Source organism: Scylla paramamosain, chromosome 19, assembly GCF_035594125.1.
Source record: "Scylla paramamosain isolate STU-SP2022 chromosome 19, ASM3559412v1, whole genome shotgun sequence".
NCBI classification, from domain to species: domain Eukaryota; kingdom Metazoa; phylum Arthropoda; class Malacostraca; order Decapoda; family Portunidae; genus Scylla; species Scylla paramamosain.
In genome coordinates, this window is record NC_087169.1 from 13843642 (window position 1) to 13856525 (window position 12884).

The following is a 12884-nucleotide window of genomic DNA, read 5'->3' on the forward strand; positions in this document are numbered from 1 at the left end:
TTCGTAGTTTAGTTAGTCATCAAAATCGTCAGTGAATAAATTGTTTGGTTAATTTGTAGATCATTAAGTCTTGGTGCAACAATAAGAAAAACGAGGGTTATCTTTGTTATTGTTGTAAACACATGGTAAGTCTTCACACACACACACACACACACACACACACACACACACACACACACACACACACACACACACACACACACACACACACACACACACACACACACACACACAAAGCCAGGTGTTGCATAGGGAGGGCGAGAATAACTTGTCTGGTCACTTCCTGAACCGTAGTAACAGGTGGTGTAAGCTTGGCAAGGCGGCTCACTTCACCTTCCTTCCCTTCCCTGCCCCTATGCACACTTCCCTTCCCTGTCTCTCTCCACCCCTTCTCTTCCCTGCCCCTCCCCTCCCCTCCCTTCCTACCTGTGAATAGATCTGATGCCAAACCTTCCCTTGTTGTCTTGTGATTAACAAACCGCTGTAATTTAATACCGCTGCCTCGTTTACTCGCATTATAAGCCAGAGTAGTTTTGATTCCTGTACGGTTTTTGTATTTCTGTGTTTATTGTTTCATGATTTCTGTATTCCTGTGTGTGTTTTCTTGCGATTTCTACATTCCTCTTTCTCTGTGTTCCTTTTGTTTAGTCTCACCTTTTCAATATTCAAGTGTATTCTTTTCATCTCTATATTCATGTGTGAATTCTTACCATTTCTTTGTTCTTGTGTGTATTCTCGCGACTTTATATATTTATGTATTCCTTCATGATTACTTGTTCTTGTAGGTGTTGCTGTGTTGGTCATGTTGATTGGCTGTTAATTGTGTTAAGATAAGGTGAGGGCTCCTTGTTTATCAGTACTCCACAACTGTTGAGGGGTGGTGGTTTGGGACGCCTCCAAGTGATGTAATTGTTATCTTTACTAATGAGAAAGAGGGAGAGGGGAGGGGGGCTGCTCCTCGTCATCTGGTTCGTGATATTCAGTATGGTGTAATTGTTATCTGTAGTAATGATGACAGGTGTAGGTGCCGCAGTCGTGAAGTCAAAAGAGAGAGAGAGAGAGAGAGAGAGAGAGAGAGAGAGAGAGAGAGAGGGGGTGGTTTTGCTGGTCGTGTGAATCGTGATGTCAGTAAACAACAATGTCTGGCGGCGTGTCTTGAGTGGGTGTGGCACAGGCTTGGCAACACTCCTGCTCCCAGATGCATGATTAGTCACTCTTTACTAAGGAAGAAGCCTCTTTGCTATTACTCCCTCCATAATGTTTGATACTTCTGTCTGTGTCCAAGGCATGCACCAACTTCAGCTGTCTTTGGTGTATAGGTCCATATTCCTCCGAGACACTAATGCGCTACACCACTATTTTCTAAAGGCTCTGGTTGAAGTTCCACGGGTTTTTAAGGGTGTTTTCATGGTTCTAGTGACAGATTAATAAAATTTCTACATTCTTAACAAGAGAAACACTCGTGAGAATCTATCTAATCATCTATGCGGCCTTGGAAAATTGCCGGGATGAGAGTAGAGTGTTTCTGAATACGGGTAATATTTATTAAAGTTACAATATCTATTGAAATTACAAGGGTTTTTAAGGGTGTTTCTACGGTTTTAGTGACAGATTGATAAGATTTCTGTATTTTTAACATGAGAAACACTTGTGAGAATCCGTCCAATCATCTGTGTGGCCTTGGAAAATAGCCGTGGTGAGAGAGCAACGGGTTTCTGAATGCGGGCCAATATCTTTTAAAGTTACTGGTGCGTGGCTTTGGGTCGTGAGTCACGCTGTTTCTTAAGCAGTGAGCGGAAACCAGCCTTCGAGTGTCTATTTTCGTATCATCATCGTCCTTTAAGGTTCCACTGCAGAGGAAAGGCTAACTTCATGGGGATACATTCATATTATCATTATAAGTGATGGGGGAAGTTCACCATGTCAATATCGATAATAGTGTCAGTAAATGCTTAGAATCTGCCGCCATCTCCCCTGAACTATCCCTAGAATTATGAAACCATCTTTGAAAACCGCCAAGAAGCCTGCCAAACTATCACAAGGATCATAAAAAAAAAAAAAAAGAAAGACACTCTTCCATTAGAGCCAATAAACAGTCTGTGATCATTAAAACACCTTGAAAACCACAGTAACTTCCACAAGATTCTGTAAACAAGCTATAATCATGAAAACACCCCTGAAAACCATAATAACTTCCACCAGACCCTGTTTACTATCCCTAGAATCATGAAAACACCTTTATAAACTCAAGGACGTCCACTACTGCTTGTTACTATCTCTAGAACCGTAAAAACCTCTGTAACCTTCACTGCTCGGCCATTCTTGCACCCAGACATCTGCCGCGTAGTTTCGATACATACAACTGATAGGGAATCATAAAGCCACCAGTGTCACACCTCCGCTCCCTCGTCACTCCCTCCATGGCTAGTGACTGAATTTCATCTTCTTTCTATCAACAGAAGAGTGAGGTGTGCTTACCGTAACGTAATGAATTGATAGATATATTTTTTTTCATTAATTGATTTGTTTATATTCTATTTATTCTAGTTTCTTGCTTTCTTTCTTTCATTCTTTATTTATTTATTTATTCTATTTAACTATTTATATCATGTATTTCATTATTCATGTATTTAATTCATTCATATTTATTTTTCTTTACTGAGAGGAATGACGTCAGTTACTTTCGTCAAGAGGAAGAGGAAAAGAACAAAAGCACAGCGCAGCATAAGCTTATCCCCTGAGGCGTGCTAAGTGCAAGTGTAAATGAGAGAACACGAAAGTATAATGTGCTGCAAGCCTCTCAGACCCTCATGGTTGTGGTGGGCACGCCGAGTTTAGTAGCGACTCAAGGGTTCAGAAATGTGACAGTATGTTGAACATCATGCCGACAACATTTTATTATGTAACTTGCAAGCATATTCTTTATAGTTCAAAAGCTTTCTTTGTTAAGTAGGCAAGCTTTTACCTGGGATGAGATTTGTCCTGTGTGTGTGTGAAAAGCTTCCGCATAGTAGTGACTGAAACTCATGAAAAAATATAACCCGTGTAAATGAGAGAAAGAGAGAGAGAGAGAGAGAGAGAGAGAGAGAGAGAGAGAGAGAGAGAGAGAGAGAGAGATGAACAGTCACTTATGATACAGGAAAATGTTTCCGTACACGTATCATATTATCGTTGCAGTGCTTTGAGGCTTTTCAAAATCCTGCGTGAACTGCAACATGGGTGACATCTCTGAGGAATGGAATGATGATTGACTGGTCGATAGATTTGGTGGTGTACAAAACGGTCATATGGCACATTTAGGAAAAGCAAATGCAGTCTGTATGTATTGATGTAACACTGATCACAACTTACCCATATATATATATATATATATATATATATATATATATATATATATATATATATATATATATATATATATATATATATATATATATATATATATATTGTATTCTATTTTTTCGTTTCCTGTATACAATGAAGGAAGTAATGCAGTGTGCCTCCATACTTCCATGCGCACAGTATGCAGTATAAATGTATGGTTTCTCATGTAACTTAAGAAAAGGATGAGCTTTTTATGTATTTATTTATTTATTATACATACATATACATATATTTCTGTATTTATTATTTATTTATTTATTTATTTATTTATTTATTTATGTATTTAATTTGAGGCTGATCAAGAGTTAAAAAAGATCTGCTTACTTGGTGAGAAGAAAATAGTTCTAGAAAGGCTTGACAGTTTAGTCCTGGAGATGTCTTGATGCCTTAATACTGTGCAGCATAGAGATTACTAAGGTGTTGTTTTGCTGGCAGGATTTCTAACAAGGACGCCCCTGCCCAAGAAGATCCGGTGGCGATTTATGGAGCAGAGTTACCATGTGGACAGTGAGCTGGTGGAGAGCTTTGACTCCTTTGGCAACGTTGTGCCTTACATGAGGATGGTCCTGCAGTCCCACCTCATCCATGCCTCCACCCTCCTCAACCAGGTACTTTGCCGTTCATGTGTTCCAGGTAGTAGTGTGGGTGAATAATGGAAATAATGAAAATAGCCTTTAATAGTGAAGTACATGTCCCAAGAAGTCTTTTTATCAGTGTATTCATTCAACTTACAGAAATCAAACTAACAAACTAACCAAGTAAAACACTGAGAATCTTTAGCTATGGAGTATTTCGCAAAGCCTTTTCAGTCTATTCCAGTAGTGGTATGAATGAAAAACAGTTTGAATATCTTGACTATTCTGCTATGTAACTTGTGTCTCTAGTAATAGACTATTCTAGAGAATCCTTCCTTTTTTGTTTTTAAGTGTAACAGAAAGTAGCATCAGTGTGTTACCAATTACCAGTGATAAAGGTTCTGTGGTTCCTCCCCCTCCCCCCCAGGCTCACAACCGATGCATGAGGAAGTTCATCTTGTATGCATTTGACATGGCGCGAGAGATTCAGATCACCCCCCGGCGGATCAGCTATGCCCGGGAGAAGGAGGCGGAGCTGTACGAGAGCCTTATGGACATTGCCTCCAGGAAGCAGGACGAGATAAGAAATGTCATTGCTGATACTGTGGCCAAGCTGAAGGAGGACCTGCTGGACAAGGCTGCTGCTTATGAATTCAAAGGTTCATATTGTTGTTATATTGTTTGAGCATAAGTGATGTGTGTATGAGTGTGTGGTGTTTTGTCTGGGCTTCTCTGTGTGGGATTGCTGCCCAAGTGTATAGACAAATTATTATTATTATTATTATTATTATTATTATTATTATTATTATTATTATTATTATTATTATTATTAAGAAGAAGAAGAAAGGAACTACTGAAATACATGCATCATGTTCCCATTTTTTAGCAGTTTGCTAATTTCCTTAAAAGATTATCAAGACTAGTTTATTTTTCAAAGAGTGTGTGATTTCTTTAATTCCTTATCAGTAAGGCCTGTATTACCTGGACTTGATTTCTATTGCAATTTGTAAGCAATCATTATTTTGCAAAAAATTGCTGTTTTCAATTGGTAACAGTTATATACAGTAAAATCCCTCTCATCCGGTATTCGAGTATCCGGCAGCTTCAAGTATCCGGCACATTTTTCCCCGAGCCTTAAAATCAATAAAAAATCAATGTGTACTCATAAAATCGATTAAAATTCCTGCGCGAGGCATACTTTGTCCCCTCGCCACCAAAGGCCACTGCTTCGCGCCATCCGCGGCCCACGGCACTGTGTTTACTCAGTGACTCAGTCCCGCGTGTGCACTGTTTATCACCTGACGCCTACATCATGCCTAAAGTTGTAGAAAAGAGGAAGCGTGTTGTGCTTACACTTAAGCAGCTGATCAGATCAGCTGCTGTTTAAGATCAGCTGATCTTTGTTATGGTAAGATGCATGAGTGTAGGGTGGTGATTGTGGACATAGTTTCACTTCTATTCAAGTATCCAGCAATATTCAAGTATCCGGCATGTCGGCGATCCCGTTGATGCCGGATAAGAGGGATTTTACTGTAATGGAAAGTTTCTCGTGTCAATAAGTTTTTCTGAATTTTGTCACTAAGAGCAGCCACCTTCCACACTAATTAAAAACAGTGTTTTCCTAATACTTCCACTTGTAGTGAGGAGTTGCTCTCTCTGTTCCCCAGACGTGGAGGTGCTGCCACAAGGGGACCTGGTGAACAGCCGGGAGGTGCGGCAGTGCACCACGCAGATTCAGGAACTTGTCATTGGCTCCCTCAATGCTGAGGTCGGGCGGCAGCTGGTGGACCGTGTGGATGTGATGAGGGAGTCGTACCTGGGCACCCTGCAGCGGTGTCTGGAGAACCTGGAAAAGGATTGTCGAGCTTGTGGTGAACATCCTCAGATTGGAGATGCTCTGAAGCAGGTGTGTTGATAAGCTTTATAGCTGTGTTGAATTGCTATTCTGATTTTTCTCTTTATCTCTTACAATCTTGTTTCCATGAAGTTGATGCAAATATTCATGCTTTTCTCGCATCTGTACACATCCTTGCAAACTCCTTGTCTTTCTTATTCATTTCAGTATTGGTATTGTCATTATGTTGCTAGGTAATAGTTGTTGTTGACATACCCTAAATCTCAATAATTTTCTCTCATTGTCTTGAAATTTGAAGGAAATAGTTATTATACTTCTCACAGAATTATAATATATTGATCCCTCTAGGAATTACATGGAAAATGGTTGTTGATAATATTACTCGTCATAATTTTGAACTGATAATTGTGAAAACTAACCTGCCAGAGTGATGAACTTGCAAAAGTGTGTGTGTGTGTGTGTGTGTGTGTGTGTGTGTGTGTGTGTGTGTGTGTGTGTGTGTGTGTGTGTGTGTGTGTGTGTGTGTGTGTGTGTGTCAGTTTTTACTCACCTGAGGATTAACACTTTTCTATGCTGTCAAAATAGTTAATCAATTTTCTCTTTTTTTTTTTTTTTGCATTTCTTATACCAGGTTAGTTTTCTCAATAATATGTTACTTGATGCATTTTGTTCCTAGATGGTGAATGCAGCATACCAGGTGGAGGTGACAGTAACTACCTCATCTTCAGTCCTCCGATCACTCTGGGAGAAGATGAAACAGATAGTGGCAACCATGCCTGGGAGGGCACCACCTGTCATAGATGCTGACTGGAAGAGAAAGGTGGCATCAGACATAATAATGAGCCTATCGGAAACCAGGCTGACCAAGAGCATATGTGCCCAGGTGAGTATTAATGAGTGAAAATGATAAGAGAAATGTGCATGAGTGTGTTTTTGTTATGTAAGAGGTACACTGGCCTAGGGCAGTAAAGAATAAGAAAAAAAGAAAAGGTTCACTACAGTGCCAGTCCCTAAAGAGAAAGCCAAAAGGATTATCCAAGATTGGAGGATAAGTGTCGTGAAACCTCCCTTGTGAAATAGTTCAAGTCATAGGAAGAGGAAAATGCAGAAACAGGCAGGGAGGTTCAGAATTTACCAGAAAAAGGAATGAATGATTGAGAATACTGGTTAACTCTTACACTGGAGAGGTAGACAAAATACTATGTTAGTGTGTCTGTATTTCCCCTCTCTATTATTTTCTAACATTAACATTGATGTATTCCCTATAGTTCCGAGAGAGGCTAAAGAACAGCCACGACTCATTCCTGGGCAGCCTTAAAGTCTTGGAGGCCCAACTCACCTCACGGCTTGTCAAGACAGAAGGACAACAGACCCGTATCAAGAAGGTGGATGCACCCAAGCTTGCTCGCCTCTCCCTGGAGTCCACTTCCCTCAGAGACATGATACTCTTCGGTGAGCCAAATAGATGCCCTCAGCTGATAATGTTTGCTGTGCCTCTTTGCTGCAGTGCTGATTTTGTTTTCTACTCAGTTTTTCTTTACATTATTTCCAAGCTCTAAACCTCATCTTACTTGGGATATTGTTGAAATTTTTGTGTGATTAAGATTTTACTGTCATTAAAGTATTATTGAATATTGTGCATGCCATGTTGTGGGATGAAAACTATTTGTGTCAGAGGTGGGATTACTGGAGATATTATAGATTCTTGTGTATTCAAAACTAGTGAAAAAGTTTGTGGCTAATATCTGTGATTGAAACTCAGTAAAGGAAAACAAAAAACCTTGTCACAACTCTTCATATTGGTTGAAGTGATGACTTATTGAGGCAGAGAATCCAACACTTACCAACCATTACCTGGTGGTGTTGTATGGTGCAGGCATGCCCCGACTGGACCGAGAGTTGGGGCGTGGCCAGTACGGTGTGGTGTACAGCTGTGAGGCCTGGGGAGGATACCGACCATGTGCTGTCAAATCCCTTGTCCCACTTGATGAGAAGCATTGGAATGATCTAGCCATGGAATTCCACTACACAAGGTTGGTAATGTTTCCTTCCCTCTGAGGCAGCATACCCTATATTTAGATTTCTTGTATTTCAAAAAGAGAAGAGAAATAGGAAAATGAGAAGACTGTAGTGTGTAAGGGAATTGTGCATCATTAAGACCAAGTGGAGATTCCTATTCCATCAGACATTAGAAGAGATGAATATAAATTTCATTATAATCCTCACTGCTCCATTACTACAAATTAAGAGTTATTCTGTAATTTAGTTGACCCTGCACCTGTGACCTCTTTGATTGTCATGGTGTTCCCTCTGCACATTAGACTCATAGTGCACCATTTGATGCTTTCTCACATACCACCTCCTGTCTCACTTAGGAGTGTTCCTGAGCATGAAAGGATCGTTGCCCTCCGGGGCAGTGTGATTGACCACACCTATGGGCAGGGGGAGTCCCCTGCTGTGCTGCTCATCATGGATAGGCTCACCAGAGACCTTTACTCTGCCATCAAGCACGGCCTTGACTGGCTTGTCAGGCTGCAGGTGAGTGGCTTACTGTGGCACAGAGGCTCATTGTTGCTATGTGGAGTGTGCGTGTTAATTAAGCAACATGGTGAATTGCCAATAATCCAGTAAAATAATTCTATGTTTATTGAATATTGTAAAAGTGAGCTGTTTATATATATATATATATATATATATATATATATATATATATATATATATATATATATATATATATATATATATATATATATATATATATATATATATATATATATATATATATATATATATATATATATATATATATATAATTTTTTTTTTTTTTTTTAAGCAAAATACAGCATAGATCTCTCCATTTAATTACACAGATTATCTTATCTGTACTATCTATTAGTTTCTATGAAAAAAATGTTTCTTTTCCACAGATTGCCCTTGACGTAACTCAAGGCATCCGCTTCCTCCATTCCCAAGGCCTTGTTCATAGGGATATAAAGCTCAAAAATGTCCTGGTAGGTGAAGTGCTTGTGCAGGTGTAAATCTAGTTATGATGCCATTCTCTGTACAAATTGGTAAGATTACATCCACCTGCTGTTAATGATACTCTTAACATTCTGCTAAGGAGATGCTGTCCAGGAGGTGAAGCATCTAAGCTGATCATTACTTTCTCCCTGTTTTCCAGTTGGACAAGCATAACCGAGCCAAGCTGACAGACTTGGGTTTCTGCAAGCCTGAGGCCATGATGTCAGGAAGCATAGTGGGTACCCCAATACACATGGCCCCAGAACTCTTCACGGGCCACTATGACAACAGTGTGGATGTGTATGCCTTCGGTATCCTCTTCTGGTACATCTGTGCCGGCCACGTCAGGCTGCCACTTATTTTTGAGCAGTGCCACTCTAAGGACCAGTTGTGGAATTGTGTAAGAAAAGGTATGATTTGATTTCTTACTGTCTTGAATTGGAATTAAATTTTTTTTACTTGTTTCTCTTCCCATCCCTCAGCAGTCCTATCCTTTTACTCTCCTACTATCTGGTTCCCTCAGTTCTGTAACACTTTATTTATACATTGGCAGGGGCACGCCCAGAGAAGCTGCCTGTCTTTGAGGAGAAGTGTTGGGATCTGATGCAGGAGTGCTGGGATGGGGATCCTGCAAAGCGGCCTCTGCTGGGGGATGTGGAGCCCAGGCTGGTGGAGATCATGGCCATGGATTCCAAGAGGCAAGAGGAAGAGAGAGAAAAGGCCAAGGAGCAAGTTGCTAAAGATTTACTTGAGGAGCAAAATGTTCAAGATTGTACAATTGACTCAGCCATTGATGCCACAGAACAAATGGGCTGCTTAGGTTAGTGTAGTAGCCTCAGCTGCTTCTCTCCCCCACTGTAGATGTAACTTGTTTCCAAGTAGATCTCATTTGTAGATTGATACAAGTAGTATTTGATGTATGGGATAAGTAACACATAAGCATGCATAAGAGGTACATTTTTTGTTTTGTTTGTTTCCTTGTTCATGTGTGAGAAGTAATTTATTTGTGTATTTGTCATTGGGTTTAAATAATTATTGATAGAGTAGAGTATACACCCTCAGAAGAGAGATATGTGATAGTTGTTAATGTAGACGTAGAACTAACACCCTAACCTTCCACAGTGCGTGGCTCTTTATCTCACCTGGGGAACAGTCTACAGTACATTAGTGGCACTTTGTAGCAGCTGGCCCAGGAGTAGTGCAGCTGTGGTGACAGATAGTTGCTGCAGCCACTCATTCATCCATTCCATGCCTCAGGGAAGCCAGTGTGCTGCACTGCCCTGACCCTTTCTACATCCTGTCTGGAAGTCCTCATGTCTGCGTCATTGTTTTCTCTTAAATAACCGCTGAAAATGTGTTCCTGAGAGGTGTGCCGAGTGAATAGGTTCAGTGCGTTTGTATATTTTCTAGTGTCAACATTTGTATGAACCTGTAAGTGGAACAGGAAGGACAGGAAGGATATTCAGGCTGTACTGTTATTTTGCATTGCCATTGTAGTCTTCCTGTGACCAAAGATGATAACTGCTAAGGGTCTTGTTCATGTATCTGTTTCCAGAGTGCAAAACAAACAATAGGCTTTTGATACTGTATAAAAACTATATATATATATATATATATATATATATATATATATATATATATATATATATATATATATATATATATATATATATATATATATATATATATATATATATATATATATATATATATATATATATATATATATATATATATATATATATATATATATATATATATATATATATATATATATATATATATATATATATATATATATTACCTTTTGTGTTTGTAGTTTTATTTTTGTGAAGTAATTTTTAGATGTATCAACAGCTCTCAAGAATATAATTATCATCTAATTACTTATAGGAGTGTGTGGTAATAGTCAGCAGTGAAATAATTAATATGAAGAGTGTAGGTTTTATTAGCTTTAAGTCCATTATGTCAATTTTCATACTGGATCTCACTGAGCAATCATTATGGATGCACTAAGTACCATAGTAATATTTTTATATACATGTTTTTATGTACTTCCTTCCTCTGGTAAGTGTGTGTCCTACCTTGCCTATAATGTAAGCCTTATGAGATTCACTCTTATGGTCTGTTATTGATGAGATTTAAGCAAAAGACATGGTATTATTACATGTAGTGCTGTCCTCACAAGTCTTGGACATGGCATTATGTATGGTGTCTGATTTCAGGAAGACATTATAGCACTCTGGTGTATATTTATAGTTTGGAAATTATTTATTTTGGTACTTGTATAACAGTACATATACTGTTGTACATATATTGTGATATATGTTATAACATATATCACAATATATTATGCCCGGGTGGAAGACTCCTTCACTCTTGTGGCCTTAACTATGGTGGGATTACAAATCTCCTACACCAGTGTGCCGGTACTGAAGCATTCCAGTGTGCAGTACAGTTGAAGTCATTACCTTATACTTGGTGTTTTCAGACTGAGTGTATTTGTATACTTGCTGCATTATAATTATATTTGTGCAGTTATAGGGGTTTTTGCTTATTTATTTATTATGCACACAATACCAACATATTCTGGTATTGTACTGGAAGGCAGTTTTGTCTTGTAGTAGTATTAGCAAATATTTATGCTTCCTCTGAAGACTTTCCTCAACAGTACATCAACATCTCATGAATATTAGGTTTGAACATGCAGAAAAATCTGGATCATCCATTTTACAGTGAGGATGTAGATTTTGCTTTAATGAGTTGAACTGCTTATTCAAGCATGTAGTTTCATTTTGTTACCAAGACTAGAAAATCAAATAACTATAATAAATCACCTCCTTTTCAATGTCAGCTTTAATGTTAGCCTTGGAACTGAAATGAAAAAGGTACTATATTGGAACAACAGGTGGCTTCTTGTTTCAGATACAGTGGCTGCAAAACAAATCAACAAACCATAAACTTCCTAGTGTGTCTGTAAACCAAAGCTTTGATGCTCAATTTACAGCCATGGGAGGTACCAAAAAGTGGTGAATTGTCACGTATGGCAATGCACATATCCTATCACTCCCTGTCACCCTGGAACTCACAAACTTCCTTTGACTTGAGAAAATGAGGAAGCAGCATGGCAATTTTTGCAAGGCTTATGTCCTATCTACTTAATATTTTTGTATATGTCTTCCTTTTTTCAGTTAGAGCCTTTCTTTCTCTCAGCAGTGACAGCTGTTCCCAGCACTAGTGTAGCCTTTGCAACCTTTCAGATGGCTGCTTCCAATCTCACAATTATTGAGTCCCTCTCAAATAAATGCCATCACAACACCCTTTTCTTCCTTGTTAGGCTTGCCAGAACCCATTATAATGGAAGGAGAATTAAATGTGAGGGATGAAATGAGAAGGTTGCGATAAGGCGGAAATGGGTGGGAGAATGCAGGAGAGTCTCACCCTAACTTGTGTGCTTGACAGTTATTGTTACTGATTCAGAAACTGAACTTAGCATCATCAGGATATGTGACTTGCCATATGTGACAATTTACCACTTTTTAATACCTCCCATGGCTGCAAATCAAGCATTAAAGCTTTGGTCTATGGGCACACCATTATGTCTACACTTTGTCAATTTTTTTTACAGTCACTGTACATATCTTTAAGGGGGATCTCAGCCAACTATATAGATATGTGTATGGACAGCTGATGTTGGACTACTTTTGTACTACTGAAAAATATCTACATGCTGTCCAGTGTGTTGCAGGAAGGTACTCTTCTGTACCTGTGGGTTATTTATGCTGGTGGTATGAGTGTGCCTTACTACCTAATATTCAGGCTTCCCATGTCTACAAATTCTTTATTGTATGGCTCAGTTGCTGTAATGGAGGGGTAACTGTTGCTGGTTCCCACGTGTTCACCATTGCCTCACCTCTTGTAGGTTGTCATGTCTTGACTCATTGCATACTCACATGTCACAATGGAAAAGAAATACTATTTAAATGTCAGGGTATAGTGATAGAAATTTTAATCTCCTAAACAACAAAACAGTATTGTTGGATGATAAT

General features: G+C 38.9%; 1 protein-coding gene across 1 annotated transcript in view; it reads left to right on the plus strand.

Moving 5' to 3' along the window:
* The window catches only part of LOC135109484 (dual serine/threonine and tyrosine protein kinase-like), a 36168-nt gene extending 25725 nt beyond the window's left edge, over positions 1-10443 (plus strand). Inside the window, exons 8-17 of the mRNA XM_064020863.1 lie at positions 3820-3992; positions 4387-4618; positions 5627-5865; positions 6491-6697; positions 7083-7266; positions 7691-7847; positions 8190-8352; positions 8742-8825; positions 8996-9245; positions 9389-10443. Of these exons, the coding sequence (XP_063876933.1) occupies positions 3820-3992; positions 4387-4618; positions 5627-5865; positions 6491-6697; positions 7083-7266; positions 7691-7847; positions 8190-8352; positions 8742-8825; positions 8996-9245; positions 9389-9660 (1961 nt within the window). The 3' untranslated portion in view covers positions 9661-10443. The remainder of the gene's footprint in view (positions 1-3819; positions 3993-4386; positions 4619-5626; positions 5866-6490; positions 6698-7082; positions 7267-7690; positions 7848-8189; positions 8353-8741; positions 8826-8995; positions 9246-9388) is intronic.
* Positions 10444-12884: the final 2441 nt, after the last annotated feature.